At 42.8% G+C, this 26,016-nt stretch overlaps 1 protein-coding gene across 1 annotated transcript in view; it reads left to right on the forward strand.

The window, feature by feature from the left end:
- The first annotated feature begins 13,034 nt into the window (after positions 1–13,034).
- The window catches only part of slc6a17 (solute carrier family 6 member 17), a 31,578-nt gene continuing 18,596 nt past the window's right edge, over positions 13,035–26,016 (forward strand). Inside the window, exons 1-2 of the mRNA XM_061257394.1 lie at positions 13,035–13,323; positions 25,272–25,429. Of these exons, the coding sequence (XP_061113378.1) occupies positions 13,035–13,323; positions 25,272–25,429 (447 nt within the window). The remainder of the gene's footprint in view (positions 13,324–25,271; positions 25,430–26,016) is intronic.

Genomic DNA, 26,016 nt, shown 5'->3' on the forward strand with positions numbered 1-26,016 from the left:
GAAACAGGTAAGCACTGGGCGCAGGCAGCTCTGGCTGAGGCAGAGAGAGCAGGGACTGGGCAAAGAGGGCTGGGACTGGGGGTCTATTCTGGGTAAATTGCTATGTGTATTTGCGCTCCGCCTCCCACACACACGTCTCCCTCTGATTGCCTCCACTGGATAATGAAGAGGCAATCACAGGAAGCTGTGTGCAGGAGGCGGCGCTCAAACAGACCTCCCTGTCAATCCCGGCCTTCTGCCTTCGAGCATGCTTTACAGAGACACAAAATTACACCGCTGTCATTTCACACTGCCTCTACAGAGACGTGACATTACACCACTACTGTTTCACACTGCCTTTACAGAGACACGACATTACACCACTACTGTTTCACACTGCCTTTACAGAGACACGACATTACACCACTACTGTTTCACACTGCCTTTACAGAGACACGACATTACACCACTACTGTTTCACACTGCCTTTACAGAGACACGACATTACACCACTGTTTCACACTGCCTTTACAGAGACACGACATTACACCACTACTGTTTCACACTGCCTTTACAGAGACACGACATTACACTGCTACTGTTTCACACTGCCTTTACAGAGACACGACATTACACCACTACTGTTTCACACTGCCTTTACAGAGACACGACATTACACCACTACTGTTTCACACTGCCTTTACAGAGACACGACATTACACCACTACTGTTTCACTCTGCCTTTACAGAGACACGACATTACACCACTACTGTTTCACACTGCCTTTACAGAGACACGACATTACACCACTACTGTTTCACTCTGCCTTTACAGAGACACGACATTACACCACTACTGTTTCACACTGCCTTTACAGAGACACAACATTACACCACTGTTTCACATTGCCTTTACAGAGACACGATATTACACCACTACTGTTTCACACTGCCTTTACAGAGACACGACATTACACCGCTACTGTTTCACACTGCCTTTACAGAGACACGACATTACACCACTACTGTTTCACACTGCCTTTACAGAGACATGACATTACACCACTACTGTTTCACACTGCCTTTACAGAGACACGACATTACACCACTACTGTTTCACACTGCCTTTACAGAGACGTGACATTACACTGCTACTGTTTCACACTGCCTTTACAGAGACACGACATTACACCACTACTGTTTCACACTGCCTTTACAGAGACACGACATTACACCACTACTGTTTCACACTGCCTTTACAGAGACACGACATTACACCACTACTGTTTCACACTGCCTTTACAGAGACACAAAATTACACCGCTGTCATTTCACACTGCCTTTACAGAGACATGAAATTACACCGCTACTGTTTCACACTGCCTTTACAGAGACACAAAATTACACCGCTGTCATTTCACACTGCCTTTACAGAGACACGACATTACACCACTACTGTTTCACACTGCCTTTACAGAGACACGACATTACACCACTACTGTTTCACACTGCCTTTACAGAGACATGACATTACACCACTACTGTTTCACACTGCCTTTACAGAGACGTGACATTACACTGCTACTGTTTCACACTGCCTTTACAGAGACACGACATTACACCACTACTGTTTCACACTGCCTTTACAGAGACACGACATTACACCACTACTGTTTCACACTGCCTTTACAGAGACACGACATTACACCACTACTGTTTCACACTGCCTTTACAGAGACACAAAATTACACCGCTGTCATTTCACACTGCCTTTACAGAGACATGAAATTACACCGCTACTGTTTCACACTGCCTTTACAGAGACACAAAATTACACCGCTGTCATTTCACACTGCCTTTACAGAGACACGACATTACACCACTACTGTTTCACACTGCCTTTACAGAGACATGAAATTACACCGCTACTGTTTCACACTGCCTTTACAGAGACACAAAATGACACCGCTGTCATTTCACACTGCCTTTACAGAGACACAAAATTACACCACTGTCATTTCACACTGCCTTTACAGAGACACTAAAATACACTGCTATCGTTTCACACTGCCTTTACAGAGACACTAAATTACACCACTGTCATTTCACACTGCCTTTACAGAGACACGACATTACACCACTGTTTCACACTGCCTTTACAGAGACACGACATTACACCACTGTTTCACACTGCCTTTACAGAGACACGACATTACACCACTGTTTCACACTGCCTTTACAGAGACACGACATTACACCACTGTTTCACACTGCCTTTACAGAGACACTAAATTACACTTCTATCATTTCACACTGCCGCTGCAGAGACACTAAATTACAATGCTATCGTTTAACACTGCCTTTACAGAGACACTAAATTACACTGCTATCGTTTCACACTGCCTTTACAGAGACACTAAATTACACCGCTATTGTTTAATACTGCTTTTACCCTAAACTACATTGCTGTTATTTCACACTGCCTTTGCAGTGATACGAACCACTATAATTTTACACTGCCTTTACATTCACAATAAACTACACCGTTATTGTTTAACACTGCTAATTACACCACTGTCATTTTACACTTATTGAGGACTACTTATTGTTGCACTGCTCTCTGTTTAACAGCAGTCTACTATCATCTCTTTCATTCGATCATTTATCATTTCCAGGAGGGTATGTGAACACAGTGATTATATTGTACTCAGCACTTAAAAATCTTAAATCTAAAAGTCACCTGACATTGAAAGATCAGGTAAATAGAAGTAACTAATCTTAATTGTTCATTAAGATTGCAACGGCAATTTTATTAATTTATTGTGGTGCTTTAATTGGAACTGTAGGCTAGATGTAGTATCAGTGTAGTAGTAGCACTTTCATTATTACTATTATTATTTTCACAACAAGGATCACAATAAGAACGATTATGTTTACCATCAACTGTTTCGTATACATGTCAACGTGAAAACACTTTATACCTCAAACTATACCTGGTTGTTTTGGTAAACTCTTACCAATTCAATACATGAATAGTGAGCCTGTCAGGATATGGGTGCACTGAGCCTAGCGTTTTACCACACAGTCCTGGAGAAGAACAGGGAGGAATGCGTAAACTGCTGAAAATCTATTTACTATATTGCAAATGGCCTCACAACCTACAGTACAGTACATTTATTTTGGACTGTATCAGGTTCTAAATGTGTTATTAAGAAGACACTTGAAGGGGGAAGAATAAATTAATACTGTCAGAAAGAAAAACAGCTTGGCCTCAATAAAAGCTGACTGGGGGTAGAAGAAAAGTCTGTTTTATAGCAAGCGATTTATGGGCACTTGCACGTTGGATCAATGGGTTGCTGTGTTGGAATAACATCTCAGTAGCTAAGAAATGTAAAGAAAGGCAGCAGCTATACATGCATTACTGGCAGCATTAACTACCAGCATACTGACACTTGAGTTTTGAATTATGATGCAGGAGAGGAATTGTCAGACGATCCCTTATGCCGTTTCCTCAACTGTCCATCAAAAGCTGTTTTCCCTACAGGTAGATAAATCTCCATGTACCTCCAACCTCTCGTGTCACATGTTTCCAGCATCCCTCCCCCTCCCCACCTTTATTTCCATGATGCATTTTATTTTTCTGCTCTCCCTTTGCTGTTGAAATGGGGGAGGGTCAACAACATTATTTACTTGGTCAAACACAATCTGAGCCCTGGACTTCCAAGCCCAAGTTCAAATGTATGAAATGCTTCAAATACAAAATACAGCCTGATTGTTTATTGTTTATTGTTTATTCTTAGAACCCCCATTAGCTGATGCAATAGCTATCTAATCACATGGTATGCCCTGGGTCCATGGAATGCCCTAAGAAAACCATTTAACCCTTTCCACTTTGCCCCCCAAGAGGTCAATTTCATACTTTTTTGTACTGGTCCTTTTATAGTGTCAATATCTCAAAAACAATTTTCTGCACACACGGTTAAAGAGTTAAATTAAAAAAGAAGTCTGTACCATTCACAAATTTGAGACAGAACAAATGTATGTCAGAGCATGTACATACAGTGTACACAAAATATACACTAAAATACAAAAGAATAACAAAATGCCTTATGTTTTTATAATTTATATATATATATCTATATCTCAATGTATAGACCAACCCAGAACGACTTGATGTTTGTGCTTGTCAACTTGTCTACACATTTTGGTAAAGATATCGACAGGCATCCAAATTCCAAATGAGTTTTCCCAAAACTACACCCAGATGTCCTCAAGTGTCCCCAAATCTCTCCAAATACAAACCATCTGCATATATTTTTGTCCAGACACATAAATGATCAGAAAATCATATTGTATTAAAACAGATTTTTTAATACAAAATGTAAAGAAAATTTACCTTTACATGTGTTTTATTCACATATATGAGAGCATGTTTTTATAAAGTATGCCCAGAGTGTCCAAAAGCTCTCCAAAAAGGATTACTCATCCTAATGCTTTCTAACCAAATGGAATCATATTTAATATGGACTTTTATGTCAAAATTAGGCTAACCAGAGCCCCATTAGCCCTGTTAGCCAGTACAATTACAGGTTTACCTATAGCAAATCCTGTAATTACGCATGTCTGTATACTCATTCTGCTATGTGAACACAGCGATATCCCTTAACTGTCCGCTGACATTAGTCCGGTACTGAAATTACCTAGCAATGCATTTACAAAACAATAAGAAGTTCAAGACAACATTTGCTTAGTCCCAGTAAATAGTGTCAGGCGTGCAGAACAACAGACCCAGTAGCAAGACCAAGAAATAGCGTTCAGAGTTTTTATTATAACTTAGAGATAAGCGAAAATGAAGTTGTAGTCACAGGCAAAGGGTCGATAACAAGTGGGCAAAACAAACAGTATCTAGAGACCGAAGTCGAAAAGGGTCAATACACTGTGATTGAAAACAAGACAGAAGGATAAAGCGAGAGGCGGAGGTCATAACAGGTATCAATCAGAATATAATGCTGGAGAGGACGGTCGGGACACATAACAATCTGGCAATGAGTTTGACAAACAAAGGGGTTTAAATATACAGGTAGCAAGAACGAAATGGCAATCAGGTGTGGGGAAACAATCAGGAAGTGAAACACAGGTGAAAGGAATGAATGAAGTGACTGAATTGACAGACAGACTACAGTGTGCACAGAGGGTCACAATACACAGAAACGCTAAGCACTTAGACAAACAGATAACAAAAAACACAAACCTGACAAAAAAATAATAAAAAATTTTAATGGCTGAACGGATTAGGAAAAAAAACTTCAACATTAGTCAAAAAATGGTCGTAGCTTCTGAATTGCATATTTTGTTCTTATATTGGAACATGATTTTTTAATGTGGAGAAATGGTATCAAGGATTATTAGAATATGCCTTTTATTGTCTGAGCCTGTGGTGAGATGGGGGTTGTAAACTGTGAGTGTGGGGAAGGGGAGGCTGCAGTTTTATTGCCCTGTTTTGCAAACAAGTGGCTTATAAGAATCCAAACTGCTGTTCTGGTTAGCGGAGAGTCTTTTTTAACAATCTAGCATTGCCCTTTTGCAGTTTTATTACATCACAGTTTTTTGTGTGATATAAATATGAACAGAACAATATCTCACCCACAAGGGGGCAAAGAGCACACGGCTAAGGTGCCATGAAAAAGTAAAAAAAAAAAAAACAGTAAAAATTCCTGATTTCCTCTATTATTGCATATTTGTCACACTGAATGGTTTCATATCTTTAGACAAAATGTAATATCAGACAAAGGGAAAAAGTACCCTAAAATTTGATATGAGTCTTTCACATCGCTGTGGAGGAATTTCAGCCCACTCTTCATTGCAGAACTGCTTTAATTAAGATAAATTGGTAGGTTTAAATCAATTAAAATCCGAAAAGGTATGTGCAAAAATGTGTGTCATTTAAATTTAGAATTATACTAAAGCTTGAGCTGTAGGCCTATTTTCAATTGGAGTAGAGGCGATCCTGTGAAGAGGAATTACTGCGTTTTAGCAATTCGTCTCATGCAGTTTTCATTTGCAGCACGCGTTTTGTCATAGCTGTATGGCGTACCGCAGTTGGTGTTTGACACCTGTTAACACAGGGGTGGATATCATTGATATGCACGCCACATTTCACCGACCATCAACAGAAGCAAAGATCAGCATGGCCGCATTACTATTGGGATTTTGTGAAAAGTGCACATAAAGTGTAGTAAAGGAAGACTCGTTAATTTGCCTGAAACTGGGAAATGGCCTTTGAAGGGTCACTGCGCGCGGTACAATGTGCAATCAATCAGATATTAAAATGTCACCCATAGCGAACCCATTACTTTCTTTCAAGAAATGTACGAATCCAACCAACCATTCGTTTAAGTACCCCTGATTCCATGAAACAGGTAACGTCCATTGCCGTCTGCAAATGATAGTGACTCAAAAATGCGTCAAGGTGCACACAACCATATCGTCCCCATCTCAACTTCTGTAAGAGCGGGGAATTGAGCCATTGAGATACTGAAAATTAATAATAAATATGACACAATCTTTCTGTTCTAAATAAATCAAAGCCAAAAGGGAAATGGATTACCGCACCAACAAACTCCAAAAATATGCCCTAAGGTTACGCATATAGTTTTTGATAAGTTGCTGTTAGTGGCTATTATTTTAGGCTGTTAACTTGGCAGCGCGATTCTGTTGAGCTCCTGCGTCAGACTTTACGTTCGATAGTCTGCATGTCAATTTCAGTCCAGGCGGTTGCTTTGTGATTTCGCATCCTTGCGCACGCAGGAACTGGATGTCTGTATGAAGACAGGTTTCCCACACTGTAGCTAACTCGCTGTTCCAGGGTTGTGGGTGTAATTTACCGGGTTGCTTTTATAGAAAGACGTCGGAGGTGATCTCATATGAACACCAGATAAGGTAAGATAGACATATTATGTACGGAGGGTTCTAAGACGTTGAAATAATTGCTCCCAGGATTCGCCATCTGTTGTGGTTTCATGTGGAAGCTTCAGATTTTTCATTCTTAGATATAAATAACATTTGAATCCTATATTACTATTGCTCCGCATCACACAGATTATGCTACGTACATTTTCCTCAATTCACTTATCGATATAAAATGAATATACTCTTTGCCTGTAACCTATATGAAAGAACGCGTTTTGTCTTGCGGGAGTATGATTTGATCGCGTCGTTTAGAAATGAAAGTAACTTCCTTGAGAAATGCTGTTGGCTAGTTGTCTTGTGATATGATGCCTTGTGATAAGTTAGCTACTGTATGGCGTCTGTAGGGTGATGGCACGACGAGGGAGGAAAGTAAAAAAATGTCACCCAGTACATTAAATTTTAATGAATGTGCTGTAAATCGCCCTGAATGTAATGTCTATTTTTTTTTTTATTGTGACATTGAGTTGACGGTAGGTTGACCTTGATCGTGTTGTAGGCACGTGCAAAGCAATATATTGGGCAAGTTAATGGATACTTTTTCTTGTGATTATTACGGTGTGTACGCAATGTAGGCCACCGAAAAATAATGAATGATAAACCACTTTGTTTGCATAACGAAAACAAAATTGATAGTCGAGGCGACAGAACAGTGTACATTAGTAAATGAGGCGTTTGGCAGTTAGCCTATATGATGCCAAATGTGTGGAGGAGTCCCATCTCAACCCCGATGCGAAATCATTTCACTTGCCACTGTGCGTCTCTGATTGTTTTCCTGTCCGGAACGGTGACGCACAATATTTCTCAGTAGTAGTAACGCTTCAGGGGGCTAGTCATTGTATAGCTCCGACCACATAATTGATTGGCAATGGAATCTCCGCAACAGAGGATCTCTCCAGTCTAATACCAATTGTCAAATAGCCTACCTACATTTTACAAGTTTCACCGATGGCTCTTAAAGTCTCTGGACCCTTGACCAAGAAAGAAAATTACGCAGTATCCATTGTCTATAGGGAAGAACATCGTTCTTGTATGATCACACGTGACTGTAGGCCTATATTTTGTAACATCCCCCTGCAAACCGTAACGCATTGAGTTGATTTTAGAAACGAGAAGTCATCTCATCGTCGTGTTAATTCCATGCTATAGGCAGTAAGCGCGCCAGGTCACGCTCTTCCATCGCAGATCCTGTGATGGCGTGTTGTTAAAGGTAACAGGGAAGTGAGAATTTCGGAAGCCGTTGTTGCTTAGCAACCAAGCAAGATAGAACCGGAGATTATCCTTCATAAATGACACTTGGAACCGGACCCGTTATTTCTTCTATCGGATATTCTGCCAAGGGGAGTACAATAGTATTAGAAATATGAGATTTATTAAATCTATTGCTCCGCATCCCCTTGCATTGTCTTTTTTGTTCACGGTGGAAGTGGAATCCGATTGCACGCCCACGTTACAGAACCCGTTTGCATTTCAGCAACAGAACTGTCATTTTCTAGAAACAGATTCTTCAAACCCCCAAAGATTAATCTCTGTTTGAAAGCCAGTCGTGATCAGGGTATTTGTGGCTGGAATAGACCCAGGGCCTGTAAGTCTGAAGGCCAAGTGAGGTGTGATACTGCTTAGCATCTGGTGGGCGCCAGAGATTGGCTAGCTATGCGGAATTCTATTTAAGTACGGTACCAGTCAAAAGTTTGGACACGCCTTGCCGTTTTCTGGATATGTTGATTAATGTTTTATTTCCACTGTTTGTAATGAAGCAATTCATATGTGGTCAAAGTGCAGATTCTCATATTGTATTAAACCATGTTTTTATACATTTTGGTTGCACTGTGTAGTAATTACCACACTTTCTATACATAGCCCCCTATTTCAATGTTTGAGACAATTTAACATATACATGTCAAATAAAATAGCCATGTTTTGTATTTGGTTGCATATCCATTGCATAGCATGACTTCCTGATGTCTGTGACCTATCAACATCACCAGAGTCTGGATATCTTGTTCTCAGGTTGTCCTACATGTGAAACTATAACTCTTTGCATTTGAATGGATCTCTATGGGAACTGGGGGGTGGGACTAGATTTGGCTGTAAATTATGCTGATACAGTATAGAACAAATTTGTTAGCTAAATGGCTTTAAGTCGTCAAGGGCCCGAGGTATCAAACCAGCCTCAAACTACCGTGCTGCTACTAGATATACAGTAGATACTTCAAGGGTTATTTCTCCAGTACAATTCTTCCATTGAGTTCAACATGAAAATGAGTCAGGAGAAATGTCCCTTGTGGTATCTACAGCATATCTGGCAGCAGCAGGATGGTTTGAGGCTCATCTGAAATACTGTACCAGGCTGTGGGTAGGGATATGTTTCTCAGTATAATTATTAGTAATTTTCTTTTTCCTAAAGGAGAGTGTGGCAGTTCCTCCCTCTCCCTCCTTTTGTATATATATATATATATATATATTGCTTTATTCAGGAGGTAGGAGTGAGAGTAACAGATCAGAGCAGGGACCACAGCTGAGAGAGTGCAGTGATGGCGACATCACCCCAGGCCATGCAGGACTGCATATGGCCAAGAGTCAGCTGACTGCCTCACGGCCGGTGATTATGATGCAGTTTTGAGCCACAATAATATTCCTTCTATACGCTGCAGAAATGTCTTGTCTGAACAAGTGTGTTAGTTCTGGAATGAGATTTGGACTCTGCGTTTCTTCTTTCAAGCAGAAAATATGAGATTGTTTTAAGTTACTTACCCCATTGGCAAATCTTGAAATGAGCCAAACTATCTCACCCCATTGGAAATATTTCTGTCTTATTTAGCAAAAAAAACGAAAACAATAATGGCCTGACTTGGATTGGGCGCTGTGGCATCTCCACAGGTAGAGGATTGGCGGTGACAGTCAGGTCACTGTGACTGTCCGGGCTGTTGGCATGGCAGCAGCTGGAGCACTCATTTGACCGCTCCCCGCAGTCTCACCTGATTGGATGTTAAAACAATCAAACCGTAGATTAGTGGGTTGCACAAGGCTGTCGCAAACCGGGTGGGTTGCACAAGGCTGTCTATTTTAAGAGCCAGTAATAAATGGTTATTACTACATGATACGTTATAAGTTTATTTTGTCATCATGCAGTGCAAACTCACTGAAATTGTGTTCGTGCTGGTTTCAAATTGGGGGGCTTTTTCAGACAGGGTGAGTGACTCTCTGTGTTGGGCAGGATGAGTGGCTCTATCAGGCAGGGTGAAAGACTGGCGGTTTCAGGCTGAGTGAGTGACTGGCTGTTTCAGGCAGGGTGAGTGACTGGCTGTTTCAGGCTGTGGCTGGCTGTTTCAGGCAGGGTGAGTGACTGGCTGTTTCAGGCAGGGTGAGTGACTGGCTTTTTCAGGCAGGGCGAGTGACTGGCTGTTTCTGGCAGGGTGAGTGACTGGCTGTTTCAGGCAGGGTGAGTGACTGGCTGTTTCAGGCTGTGGCAGGCTGGCGTGACTGCAGGACAGCGCACAGGCTGTGGAATGTGATGTGCGTGCGGGGCTGCTGGTGGCTGGGTGGGCTGGGTACCACCGTGAGAAGTCACCACAGAGATGGGACTGTGTGCCGTGAGCTCACTCTGGCCTCCATGGTCCTTTGATCTGCTTTAATGATGTCACACTCTCAGACACACACACACATGCACACTCACACTCACACACAAGCACACACACACACACACACACAAGCATACACACACACACACACACTCACAAGCACACACACACACTCACACAGACACACACATGCACATCCGCACACACAACCATTTTGCTGCAATCAAACCCATTCTCAGAGAACAGCTGAACCCATGCATAACAACATTTTATAAATAAAAAAACAGGCATTTCCAAACTGCTTTCGCTGCACAAAATACAGCTCACAGGAAAAGGAGACTTTCCCCTTCACACTTAGTCATACAGTACACTGCGTTTTGTAGTTATTTGTGTATATTTATAACAGCAGAACAGGGCGATTTCATGAATCTGCCAGTGGTGCTCACAATGGCAGCATGTGTGGCTACAGCTTATCCAGTCCTATGTCCTGTTCTCATTCCCCCACTCAAACAGCAGCCCTCGTAAAGGGGCTACCGATGGACTCAAGGGATTAAGGGATTTAAGCCTTCGGAAAGTGGAGCTCACGCAACATTTCACGGGAAGGTGAACTCGGGCAATTGAACAAAAAAACAAAAAAACTTTAAACGCGCCAGCCAGCAGGAGCAGAGAGAACGAGTTAAAATCGGCTGGCGGTTCTAGAGACCCAGGAGGAGAGGGAGAGGAGGGGCTTTCACAGGTCCAGTCCGACTAATCGGATCGCCTGTTATCAGCCTTTCCTTTGTAGAGTTACTAAAAAGTAGTCCTTCCTGGAATATATTGCAAAAAACAAAAATAAGTCAATCTCAGCAAGCATTTTAAGTCTTTTCTTCAGGGTTAACATTTTATTTCTATTACTTCTTTACCGAATGAAACAAAATCTTGGCAGTGAGTTGCAATTTTTAGACTTGTTTCAAGAAATTACAAGACTAAAAAACTTTGACTTTAAGTCTATTTTCTACTGAAGTCTATTTTACAGTGTATGAGGGCATCAGGTGCCTGTATCACATTGTTTTGGATTGACTTTCCAACTGTGCCATTTTATGACGTGAGTGGTCGTGTGATTCCTGTTACTCTGACAAAGGCACAGTATTACCCTTCCCTCAAATTTAGATCGACCAACCACAGCTGATGCATTTCTGGGTTTCCTATCTCCAGATTTAATTTGATGACTTCAATGCAGTGTACAGACTTGAACAGTTGGCTATTCTATTCACTCATCTCTCATCAGAACCCTCACATTGATGGGGTACTGTGACCAACATGCAGTTAACTCCTCAAAACACACGAGTACAAGATTTTCTTGTTGTTTTGAAAAACTTAAAGGCCCACAAGCACTAAATTTACTGTATCAGTTACATTTAAAATAAGTAAAATAAAACTTTGTTGCATTAATCTCTTGCTTATTGACTCAGATTTTTCTGAGATTTAGCTTAATCGATGTTCTAGCTCAAGCCCTGTTCTTCTAGCCTTATATCCACTCCATATAAAGGCACCTGCTAAATGCCTGAACCCATATGCAAAAGGTTTATGAAAATCGTATAGATTTTACAAAATGAAACATAGAGAAAACATATGTATTTTCACATTAGTATGCCCACATATTAGAAAGGACACTGCATATACAGTATATTTGCGTTACTGTCACCTTCCTGTCAGTTTTGATCAGTCTGGCCATTCTCCTGTGACGTCTCTCATTAACAAGGTGTTTCTGTCTGCAGAACTGCTGCTCACTGGATTTATTTGAGTTTTTTGCTCTATTCTTTGCAAACTCTAGAGACTAGTGTGCGTGAAAATCCCAAGAGATCAGCAGTCTCTGAGATACTCAAACCACCCTGTCTGCCATCAACAATAATTCCACGGTCAAAGTCACTAAGATCATATTTTTTCCACATTCTGATGGTTGATGTGAACATTAACTGAAGCTCCTGACCCGTATCTACATGATTGCATGCATTGCGCTGCTGCCACACAATTGGCTGATTAGATAATCGCATGAATAAGTAGGTATAATAAAGTAAAAATGCTCCTAATAAAGTGCTCTGTGAATGTATATGCCAATTCTATAACACATACTATGTATTTTATATTTTATGTATACTCCATATGTGTTTCTGGTATGTTCCTTACAAACCTTTCGCGCCCAGGAATGTAACTCTTAGCTTAATGCATTCACTAACTAACGGAACATGTAACAATTGCTGATGATTTCACAATAACAATAACCCTTCTTGTCTACTGCGACAGGGACCGGTGTGTGGAAACCGAACTCGACCACCCCCTTCACACGCTAACGGGCTAAACGGCCCGCAGACCCAGGCTCCAGCTCTCCCGTCCTTCCCGGTCCGAGGCCTCCCCCCCGATCGCCGGGACCGCCTCCCGCTCCGCCCTCGTTTCCCTGACTGCTCGGCCCCCTCGCCCCGCCCCAGCCCTCCGCCCGCCCCAGCCCTCCGCCCCGCCCCGGCCCTCCCGATGCCGAAGAACAGCAAGGTGACGCAGCGGGAGCACAGCAATGAGCACGTCACGGAGTCGGTGGCGGACCTGCTGGCCCTGGAGGAGCCCATGGACTACAAGGCCAGCATGATGAGCGTGGGCGGGCCCCCCGCGCTCAAGGTGAAGGAGCCCAAGGACGCGCCGGAGGAGGGCGACGGCCGGCCCGCCTGGAACAGCAAGCTGCAGTACATCCTGGCCCAGGTGGGCTTCTCCGTGGGGCTGGGCAACGTGTGGCGCTTCCCCTACCTGTGCCAGAAGAACGGCGGAGGTGAGTCAGAGAGCGCCCGCGCCCCCTGCTGGCGACCGCCGGATTCAAACCCGCAGCTGTGAGGGCCGTGGCACAGGTTCTGCGCAGCAGTGGCCTCAAATCGGTTGCCAGGAAGGGTCCCGTGTATGCAGTTGTTCATTTAATTTTATACTGGGGTGGGTAAAGTAGGTGTGTCCATCTCCTTTTCATAAAGTATTCTAAAACCAATCAGGTGCCGGCAGTGTCTGGCTTGCTGAACCTAAATTAAACTGACAAATTTGTGGGGCGGCAACAATTTTCCAACTGTATATATGATTGATATCTGTGAAAAGCGTACACTGCATATCGCATTCTTCAAATGTTATATGCAGTAGAACATGCATTTGCATTGCTTTGCAAATAAGAGGCTGATTAACTGATTATCTAAACTGCTGTTCTCGTTAGCGGAGCATCTTTTTAACAATCTGCCATCACCGTTTTGCGGTTTTATTACGTCACAGTTTTTTATGATATAAATATGAACATAACATCATCACTCCAGCCTTCCATCGGAGATTGTGAGGTAGCTTACAGATTGGCTGTGAGAAAAAAGCAATAGAAAATGTTAGAAAAAACAGGCTATGCAGCCAACTATCCAGTTAGCCCATAGAATCTGTGGACATACCAGCTGTCAAGCTTGTCACAACATTTCTGTAACATTTTCACAACATAACAAGAGAATAGTTAATGTCAGCTTGCAGGTGAAAGGTACAATAGGTCATTTCTGACTTCTAATGGTCAAGAGAGGAATAGCAGCTACAAACACCTTCAAGCCACAACACTGTTTATCCCTCCCCCTTCTCTGTAAATGCGCTGATGTTTAAACGCCATTGGCTGTAGCAATTAGAACTAATTTTCAACCAATAAGCTTTAATTATTGTACAGTTATACAATGTTTTGGAGAGTTGGGCCATCAGCTGTATATTTTGAAACCCACATTTAAGGAGTTTAAACACAGGCAAAGGGTGAGTCAACATGTCAGTGAGCCTTTTTCAATAATAGGAAGGGATTTACAATGGTCTTGTAACAATGTTTTAACACAAAAATCTTACCTATTGTACCTTTCTCCACTGACAGTGAAATGAGCATGTTATAACTTATTAAACATTATTTAACGTACATTATTGACCTTGCCTTGAATTACTGCTCACTACCCTGTCAAAGGAGTCTGATGTACATTGCTAAAATGATTACAAATGACCGTTTACACTGGATTGAGTTTTTACACCACTGATGGCAGTAGGACAGATATTCACTCCAAAAGTCTGTGTTTTAGTCTTGTAATGAGGCTTAAAATCCTTTTTTTCTTTCAAGCAGACAATATTACCTTTGCTATTTTTATTAAAAGTTATTATTTGTTTGACAAGTCAAACTTTCCCTCCGCATTGGCATTATTGTTTCTTATTTAGCAAAACTAATTTTAGTCTAGATATACCAGGCAGCAGGAATTGAAGGTAGAAAGTCTGTGAATCAGCACACTGTACATAACCTGAACAGCTGTGGCTGTGTGTTACAGTATGTGTCTCCCTATACCATGGCACAATGAACATGCATGTACCCCAACAAGCCCATTATTTGATGTTTGTGCAGTTGCCTGTAGATATAGTAGATATAGCTGATCTTGACAACAGAACTGAAAGGTGCTTTACGGCGTGTCCTACACACTCCGTCCCCCTCATTCTAAGCTCAATGTTAATGCAGCGTTAATATTAACCTAATATTAACTACACTTCATGTTCAACTCTATATCCTCTCCCGTGAATTACGACCCCTTGCAGATATACATCCATTAACTTGCGTGTCTGGAAATATTGACTGATCGCAAACTCGGATAAATCACTCAGAATTCAAACTGTTAGGCGGAGAGTAATTGATTGGCTTTGCAGTTATTAATCTACCTTTAAAAAACCAACCAGCCATAAAAACCCAACCATTGTTATGAGGGCTCCCATATATTATTTAACAGTACTTTGTCATTTTGCCAATATATGCCATAAAGTATAGGCCGTATGAAGTACTGAAACTGAGTAATAATTTATTTATTTATTTTATGTATTTAATCTTTTGCACAAATGTATAATTCAGAACAGTTACAGTATACAGAACAGATATTGAATCAATGTGCAGGAGAGGTTTGGAACTAGAACCTCACCTAAAAAAGTATATACACATGATTTTAATTGAAGGATACAATGAGAGACATTACATTAGAAGACTCAGTAGAAAGAAATCATATGTAGAATGAAAAGAAAACTAAAATATTAAATTGTGTGAATGTGAATGTGAATGAATCGTGTGTTGTATGTGTTTGCAAGGTAGCCTCTTTGTCTCCTGGCAATGCTAGCTGTATATGCATAGAGGCTGCTTAGAATGCAGTGCACGCATGCAGACTGTACTGTGACCTACACAGCAACCTGCAGCTGACAGGTACAACAGCCTGCGATTTCTCACTGTGAGAAGGGCGTCATACAGATACCAGAGTCCTGCACTGGGCTCCGATAGAGCTGGGACCGGTTCCACAGACAAAGATTGACCTTAGTCCTGGACTAAATGATTCTCATGCTGAGAATCTCCATTCAAAATTGTTTAGGATAAGGCTAAATCTGTGTCTGCCAAACTTGCCCTAGGATTCCTAAAAATCATTGATGGCACAAGTCCTGCATCCCCGCAACTGATAATCCTAATCCATTTAAAGGACAAAAAATTATTTTAACTCAGCATTCTCTAGTTGTTTGCATTCAATGTGTGCCAACGGAAATATTTATATCTTTTGTATTACATTTAATGATAATTTTGGTCTTTTAATAATTTTTATTCAATATTTTTGGCAGATTTTAGGTCTGAAATTCTGCTCAGGGTATCGTGCTGTGCTGTTACACGCTGGTTTAATCACAATTCTTCCTGACGGAGACATTTACACTCAGTGGCTGCTTTATTAAGTTGACCTGTAAATCAACTTGTTAATGCAAATATTTAATCAACCAATCAATTGGCAGCAACTCAATGCATATAACCATGCAGACGTAGTCAAGAGGTTCAGCTGACCAAATGTCAGAATGGGGAAGAAATGTGATCTGAGTGACCGCGGAACGATTGTTGGTGCCAGGGTTGTTTGATAAAAACTCAGAAACTGCTGATCTCCTGGGATTTTTACACACAACTGTCCATTCTCTGCGTACTCCAGAGAATGGTGCCCAAAACATCCAGTGGACAGCGGTACTGCAGGCAAAAATGTGTTGAAATGAGAGAGGTCAGAGGAGATCTTTGTTACTGTTTGCTTGACAAGTTAAATTGTTATTATTACTCTACTAGGAAGTCTTAAAGTCTTGAAATGCGTTAAACCCTTTCACCTCATTGGCTGTCTTTTTGTCTTATATATATATATTAAATCGACATCACTTATAAGACTAAAGAAGTTCACATATAACACTAAAATGTTTGTTAAGATTTATTTTTAAGACTTATTTTATTGTTTTTGCAGTACATGCTTTTCAGACAGAGACTTCATCATTTACAAATAAGGTTATAATTATAATTCTTGAGTCGCAGATGCAGATTAAGCGTAGTCCTAGACTAAAAGTGGCATTTAGTCCAGGATCAAGCTTAATATGTGTTCATGTAACCGGCCCCTATTATTGACCATCATCTTACATTACAGCCCATGGTAATGCTTACATTATTACATTACATTACAAAGCATTTAGCAGACACTCTTATCCAGAGCGACGTACAACGAAGTGCAGATTGAACACAGGGACAAGTGTGAAGAGGACCCTAGCATGACCATACAGATACGGCTAGAACCCTTGAAGAATACATCAACTTACAAACTAGCATACCGTAGTTAGCAGCTAGAATACCCCGAGTACAACAATACAATATCTAATACAATACAACAATATCTATATATAACTATATATAAGTGCCATTATAGTCTATGGCATATACAAGCTAATCATGGTGGTGAGGTAGGGAGGGAAAGGTGCAGCCTGAAGAGATGAGTCTTCAGTCTGCATTTGAAAGTGGTCAGAGACTCTGCTGTTCTGACACCCACAGGAAGGTCATTCCACCACCATGGGGCCAGAACAGACCGCAGTCGTGACCGAGAAGTGCAGGTTGCGGTGAGGGGGAGGTGCCAGGCGTCCAGAAGTAGTGGAATGGAGGGGTCTTGCTGGTGTATAGGTCTTGATAAGTGATTGAATATATACAGGGGCTGATCCCTTAACTGCCTGGTACGCGAGCGCCAAAGTTTTAAATTTGCTGCGAGCCATAACAGGCAGCCAGTGGAGGTTGCTGAGCAGGGGGGTGACATGTGAATGTCTGGGAACATTGAATACCAGACGGACTGCGGCGTTCTGGATCAGTTGAAGGGGTCTGATGGTGGATGCTGGAAGGCCAGCCAGCAGAGAATTGCAATAGTCCAGGGACAGGACCTTCACTTGGACTAGGAGCTGAATGGAGTAGGTGGTGAGGAAGGGTCGGATTCTCCGGATGTTTTACAGGAAGAACCTGCATGCCCGGGTCACCGTAGCCACGTTCTCGGAGATAGACAGCCTGTTGTCAATCACCACACCGAGGTTTCTTGCACTGGGGGATGAAGTCACTGTGGTATCCTCTAGTGAGATGAAACAATCTTCTGGTTTCTATATCTTCAATTTGCATAGGAATCATGATTCATTTCTATAGCCATACTGTTGTTTAGGCTGCACCATTCTGGAGACTTGAGACTTGACTCGGACGCTAGCTCAGAGACTTGAGACTTGACTTGGACTCTTGGACTTGCATTTGATGACTTGTGAACATCTCTGGTCGGTACTGATAAGCACAGTATTGGCCCTCGATGGGACTGTATCGGCCCTGATAAGCATAATATTGGCCTTTATGGGACTGCATCTGTCCTGATAACCACAGTATTGGCCTCTATGGGCCTGCATCTGTACTGATAACCACAGTATAGGTCATATCGGCTCTGCATCGGCGCCATTTTGGCTCTGTATGGGCTGATTTCATAAAGAAGCTGTTAATCAGAGTCCAACCCACCAGGCATAAAAGTGATGACTCACTGCTGCTGATTAAGGCCTTCGGTGGAGTGAGTCAAAGAGGGCCCAATTAAAGCGCGGTAAACACGCAACGCTCAGAATAGACCTGATTTCCCCCATGCCCTGTCTGAAATATGTCACGTGACAGAACATAACAACACGCCCTGACCTCCGCAGAGGCTAAAAAAACGACGTATTCACCAAATAAATATCCAAAAAGGTTGCAGACTGCTGCTGTATGTGCGAGTGTGAATGTACTGTACGTACACGCAGATTTCTCAATGAGACTAACTCGGGAATCCCTCAGGCCTGTTCGCTGGCCTCTTTAGGGACTGGAGTGTGTCTGTTTCACCTTGACTACAGAGCACTCTGCTTTTCCATAATGCCCCCCCCCCCCGCCCCCGCCTCGCTCATCAGATGCCTTTCCTCTGACTGGGTTTTAATTAAGGAGCAGTGGAGGCCCTACCAACGTAGCGGCGCGAAAGCACAGAGCGATGCTCTTTTCCTCCAGCGGCTAGTCACGAACGTGCCCGCCTTCCCACTCTTTTCACCAGCGTGCCTGCCTTCCCACTCTTTTCACCAGCGTGCCTGCCTTCCCACTCTTTTCACATCGATTTCTGTAACGCTAACGCCAGACCTGGGTCGAGTACATGGATTCAAAAACTTTTCCGTGCTCCATTGAGCTTGTCTGAGCCTGCCGAGAGGACCGGGAGGTGGGGCTTGAGAGTGCGGCTGCAGTCACAATCACATACAGCGTACTACTCTACTACGTTTCAATGAAAATCAGATTTGTGTATGAATAGTATGTGTGTATGAGTAGTATGTGTGTATGAATAGTATGCTAGTATGCGGTTTCGAACGCAGCCTATTTCACAGGTTCCAATATACCAGACAGGCTCAGTAAAGCATCAAAATTTATTTTCATCCAAAATAAATATGGATTTGACCCAGGCCTGGTTAACACATGGACAAAGTGGAAGGAGTTAGTTGAATATATACAGGGGCTGATCCCTTAACTGCCTGGTATGCAAGCACTAAAGTTTTAAATTTGATGCGAGCTGTAACAGGCAGCCAGTGGAGGTTGCTGAGCAGGGGGGTGACATGTGAATATCTGGGAACATTGAGTACCAGACGGGCTGCGGCATATTCACTGGGCAAGCACACAGCTACTTGTCTAATTATTAGGTGACTACTTTGATTTCAGTAAGTTTCATATGTACTAAGGACTTAAATAAATTTACTTTGTAAATATGTTTTACAAAGTACTTACTGTTTCATTCAAAACAGATACCAAATAAGTACCTGGTGCTCACCCAGTAAATACTAGGCAATTAACCGTTTTTTCTTGCATCTTCCCAGATGTTAATGATGCAACTGTAGAACCTCAGAGATACAGCCTGACAGACTGCATCTCTGGACGTCTACGGTAACCTCAAAAAGCAGCCTCCAGATCGCCGTGTGGAGATTTAGCATGCCAGAACACGAAGATTAAAAAACATAAATAAAACGATAATGTTGACATGTAGTTCATGCTGGTTGGCTGGAGTCCTGCTTTCTGTGACCTGGACTGGTGTAATGCATGAGCCTGCCAACTGGACAGCTGCCAGTTCCACCACTACGCAGATGCATTGTGGGACTCGGAGAGCTACACAGCAGGTGCCGTGTTCAGCTCCCGTCTGTAGTACTGTGTGTTCAGCTCCTGTCTGTGGTCCTGTGTGTTCAGCTCCTGTCTGTGGTACTATGTGTTCAGCTCCTGTCTGTGCTACTATGTGTTCAGCTCCTGTCTGTGGTACTATGTGTTCAGGTCCCGTCTGTGGTCCTGTGTGTTCAGCTCCTGTCTGTGGTACTATGTGTTCAGCTCCCGTCTGTGGTCCTGTGTGTTCAGCTCCTGTCTGCAGTACTGTATGTTCAGCTCCCGTCTGAGAGACTGTGTGTTCAGCTCCCGTCTGTGGTCCTGTGTGTTCAGCTCCTGCCTGTGGTACTATGTGTTCAGCTCCTGTCTGTGGCACTATGTGTTCAGCTCCTGTCTGTGGTACTATGTGTTCAGCTCCCGTCTGTGGTCCTGTGTGTTCAGCTCCTGTCTGAGAGACTGTGTGTTCAGCTCCTGTCTGCAGTACTGTGTGTTCAGCTCCTGTCTGCAGTACTGTGTGTTCTGCTCCTGTCTGTGGTCCTGTGTGTTCAGCTCCTCTCTGTGGTCCTGTGTGTTCAGCTCCTGTCTGCAGTACTGTGTGTTCAGCTCCTCTCTGTGGTCCTGTGTGTTCAGCTCCTGTCTGTGGTCCTGTGTGTTCAGCTCCTGTCTGAGAGACTGTGTGTTCAGCTCCTGTCTGAGAGACTGTGTGTTCAGCTCCCGTCTGTGGTCCTGTGTGTTCAGCTCCTGTCTGTGGTCCTGTGTGTTCAGCTCCTGTCTGCATTACTGTGTGTTCAGCTCCCGTCTGTGGTCCTGTGTGTTCAGCTCCTGTCTGTGGTCCTGTGTGTTCAGCTCCTGTCTGTGGTACTATGTGTTCAGCTCCTGTCTGTAGTACTATGTGTTCAGCTCCTGTCTGTGGTCCTGTGTGTTCAGCTCCCGTCTGTAGTACTGTGTGTTCAGCTCCCGTCTGTAGTACTGTGTGTTCATCTCCTGTCTGTGGTCCTGTGTGTTCTGCTCCTGTCTACAGTACTGTATGTTCAGCTCCCGTCTGAGAGACTGTGTGTTCAGCTCCCGTCTGTGGTCCTGTGTGTTCAGCTCCTGTCTGCAGTACTGTGTGTTCAGCAGACTGACGGTCAGCTTGCAGAGTGAGGATTTAAGGTGCTAGCAGATATCAGGCATAAACGTGTAACCAAATGCCTGGTGACTCAGAATTTTCATATTTTCTTGGCTTGTGTAATGTGCTGCTCCTTGAACAATGTTGTCAAAATTACACACAAAAAAATAATTAGACAGCCTCAATAATCATTTTAGTCATTTCACTTGTGACAGACTTAGATTTGTGACAGAATTTAAATAAGATGGATGTGCGCACTGCTCTGGTGCCCTCACACCCAGTGTAAACCGTCAGGGTGTAAGATGGCTGGACACGTTGGGAACAGTCAGAGCCCGCCCTCCCTGGCTAAGAGCGTCTGTTGCCATGGCAGCGCCTGACGTCACCGGCATTTGTGTGTGCACAGGGGAGAACATTGCCAAAAGAGAAGAAGAAGCGAACAACCCAAGGATGCTGGGAAAGCAGGAAATAAATAGAATCTGGCCTCCCAGGGCACTGTGGGACTGAGGCTCACCTGCGGGTTTAAATCGAATTATAAAGATTAAAATAATTTTGAATCCATCCAGCACTGCAGTTGCTACTATCAACTATTTTTATACAAAGGTTTCACTTGAAATTTCACTTGAATGTACTTGCTGCAATTCACTTGGGATAAACGTTTAAAATAATAGCATTGAAACTAACTCTGTTACTGATAATAATTTACTGGACGGCTTATAACACATACAGTCCTGCTGATTGTTTGAATCCAGCTGAATCATACCATGATCATTACCAACAGCACGTGGCACCTGCATGACTGTACCTCATTAATGTTCCAGTTGCACTGGGGGGGTGGGGGGGTGTTCTTATTAAAACGGTTGGTTTTAAAAGGGCAGTGAAGCTGGCAGTGGCTCCAATATTTCTGAAAGGCTGTAACAGATAAAAAGAGCTGTTTCAGACCCCCATTCACTCTCCTCCGTATGGTTTCCTGCACAGCTGTCTGCAGAAGGCGTGTGTGTGAAGGACACGTGTGAGAAATGGGCACATTCCCCCAGCGTCTGCCCCTGTTAGTGCAGGCCATGCGCTCGCCTGCCTGCCTCCACGGCCCTCAGTCCTGGCTTCACTGACCGGCTAATTAGACGTTGATGTGTATCCGACACCTCCACGTGTACCCGACAGTAAATACTCGCAAAATAAATGTGTCATTCAAAGCGTGTTTTGAGTAAACAAGTCATTATTTATTCAACATATTTGCCCTTGAACAAATTTGATGAAGCTGTCTCCATTAAGCGAATTGATGATACAATGAATCGCTGCTGCTCAAAGCTGGATACCTGACAGTTCTTTGAAAGGTTGAAATGTGCAGAAGTAACAAACACAAATACCTTTTATTTCATCCATAATTTAGAAGAATGTTCATTCTATTTCTGTAACAAAGACCAAACATCAGATACGTATTGAGTCAAGTCAAATCCAGAATAGTGTACTTTTAAAAGTAAATAATGAGTTTGTAGATGGGTTTGTTTCATATTAAAACTAAAAACATCATCACATTACAATCACAGATGGTCTTATACAGGTAATGTCAGGCTCATCCATGTTAGTCTCAGGAATACAAAAATGCAAAATCACCAAGAAGACACATAAGGCCCATGTATAATCAATGTGTAACATCAATTTAAGATACAAAATATGTATTGTAGCAAGAGAAGGTACCACTATGCAGTACTATGCATAACATTTTTTAGATACCTATACCTACAGTATGATTATCCCAAAAGGAATTCCAAAGAAAGACAGTACAGCCATCTACAGGTGTTCAGGAGAGCCACAGTGCAATCTGAAGAAGCCAGACTTCAGTATGTGTCAGAATACAGGCGGGGTTTCTGCGGCCCCGATGTGTCAGAATACAGGCGGGGTTTCTGCGGCCCCGATGTGTCAGAATACAGGCGGGGTTTCTGCGGGCCCGATGTGTCAGAATACAGGCGGGGTTTCTGCGGTCCTGATGTGTCAGAATACAGGCGGGGTTTCTGCGGCCCCGATGCAGTGGAAAGGTCATTCCACCATGAAAGTGTAACCTGGAGGTGCAGGCATATGGGGAGAGGGTGACCAGGCACTGAGAGGCGGCAGAACAGAGATGTTCTTTTTAAAGGCCCAGGTTTTTGGTCCAATTGACACCCCTATTGCTTAGTGATGAATTAAAGGCAGATTAGGATTCCGGCCACTTGACATTTACTATCGAAAATGCAGCAACATCGCTTCATAATGACACTCATTTGTACAGGACATTGGCCTTCGTGAAGTGGAACAGTTTCTTGATGTGACTCAGAACTCAAATTTTCCATACAGATAACACTGCTAATCTCAGATAACACTGCTAATCTCAGATAACACTGTTAATCTCAGATAACACTGCTAATCTCAGATAACACTGTTAATCTCAGATAACACTACTAATCTCAGATAACACTGTTAATCTCAGTTGAGATGCTCCTGGAATTAATCTTGTGGGTGAGTGAGAAAAATAAACTTTTGGCTTTTTAACTTGAGGTTTACGTATCTGCTGCGTTAAGCTGTGAAGGAGGGCAATGCGATTATCTGCCGATCTTCCTGCAACCTGTGGCAAGACAGCGGATATGGTTGTACAAATTGCTTGTTAATAAAATCATAGCAAATAACAGTTTAGACAGTGACACATTTGGCTGCCGATTCATGGATACACCCTGCGGTTTTTGGATGAGATATTATGCAAAGCTGCTTGTTTGATTCACTCTGCAATTTTTCAAGGTTTTCTGAAATCCCCAATGTCACATTTACATTTAGGAATTTATCAAGTGCTCTTAGGAGGTTTTACTGAGAGTACGATCCAGCAGATCATTCCCATCATACTCGTCTCCAGGGCGACAATGTTTCCCCCCAGCACAATCTGATATGTTTCAGAATTCCTCACTAAAATGACTCACTCTTTTGCTGTGTAAGTGTGCCCTTGGACAGGGCTTGCTTTTGGAGATCTATCATCCTATATGTTTTCACCCCAACCCTATCAGCTAGAGATCAGCTAGAGATCTTGCTGAGCTGCTAATTAGTAGAATTGGGTGTACCAGATTACGGTTGAAATCCTGGCTGTAAAATCCAGCTGGGGCAGCAAGCTGGGTATGAGCTGGTCAAGCAGAATGGCCAAGCTGGTCATAAAGCTGGTCTGGCTGGGTATGAGCTGGTCAACCAGCATGGCCAATCTGGTCATGAAGCTGGTCTAGCTGGGTATGAGCTGGTCAACCAGCTAGTGCTGGTGGCTTGTCTGAGCTGGTGGCTGGTCAACTAGCCAAGTCTGAAACCGGATCTGATTTGGTAAACCAACTGAACCATATTGAGCTGGGAGCTAGTCTGAATTGGCCAAACAGCTACCAACTGTTTCAAAACCTAGTTTGAGCCATTTCCTTCAGCTAGGATGGTTTGCAACATGTGGCATTAATCCATAACATCTCACTGCCAACACCCCCTTCAATTTTGTAGTTGATACTGCATTTTAGAATATTATCTCTCTAATATTGTGTAAAGAAAATATCCTTTGGCATTTACATCCATATTGGGTAATGTGTGTAGGAATCACATCCCTGAAATGCACAGCCTCCAATGAACGTGACTGGCTGTGTGATTCAACAATCTGGAAACGCAGTGAATGTAAAAGGGGTTTATTCCTCTCTCAAACATAACTGTATGACACAGCGAAGTAGAACTCCATTTAGGAGTAGAGACGGACAGGCAGCCTTTGACACCGACCTTCGGACCTGTTTATTGTCTTTACAACCAGAACGCTTTGGCACTCTTTTGTAAATGCAGAGATTAATGTACATAATGCCTCTTAACGGTTCTCCAAGGTGCATGTTTAACACCTCTTCATGCCGCTTTGATGTCGCTGCATTTTTAAATTTTATTTTCTTGTTACTGGTGTCTGTTATTTTCTGTCTCTCTCTCTTTCTCTTTTTCACTCTTTTTCTCTCTAACCAACAAGCTTGTACAGTGTATTGTTATTCCCGAGTGGTCTTCTCTAAAATGGCCACCAAACAGTCGGTTTCTCCCGAGTAGCCTTGGCAGGGGGTCAGCACTGTGTTTTGTGGAGTCTGTACTGATTGGCCCCCCCCCTTCTCCCTCCTCCCTCCTCCCTCCTCAGGTGCATACTTGGTTCCGTACTTCATCCTCCTCATCCTAATTGGGATCCCGCTCTTCTTCCTGGAGCTGGCGGTGGGCCAGAGGATCCGACGTGGGAGCATCGGGGTGTGGAACTACGTCTGTCCGCGGCTGGGTGGGATCGGAGTGTCCAGTCTGATGGTGAGTAAAGGCGTTGTACAGGCAGGCTGAAATCTCCCTGCATTTTACAGCCATTTCAAATAACAAGCAAACAAACAAACTACCAGACTGCATTGGACAAAATTCAATAATAATAATAACAATAATAATAACAATGATAATAATCATGCAATTGAAGGCCTGTCCAGGGTGTGAGCCCAGTGCATGCTGGGATAGGCTCCAGCTCCCTGGCCAGGAATATGCGGTTTAGCTAATGGATCAATAATAGTATAATAATAATAAGAAGAATAATAATAATAATAATAATAATATAATAATTATAACTCCATTTTAAGCTATTTTACGCATTTAAACATTTAAATTAAAAGAGTAAAATTTGCATAAAAAGATAAAAAGAGATCAGAGCAGGGCAGGGCAGTAGAGAGAGCTATGGCTGCACTGCCATACAGGCCATTGCTATTCAGACCCAGGCGCTGATTCTTACTGCAGCTCACTGCAGAGTTTGACTCAGATGGATCTACTGCAGTAGGATGTGAGTGGATCAGTGATCTGTGGATCAGTGGATGTGAGTGGATCAGTGGATCAGTGTGGCAGTAGGATGTGAGTGG

This window comes from Conger conger, chromosome 10 (assembly GCF_963514075.1).
Source record: "Conger conger chromosome 10, fConCon1.1, whole genome shotgun sequence".
NCBI lineage: Eukaryota > Metazoa > Chordata > Actinopteri > Anguilliformes > Congridae > Conger > Conger conger.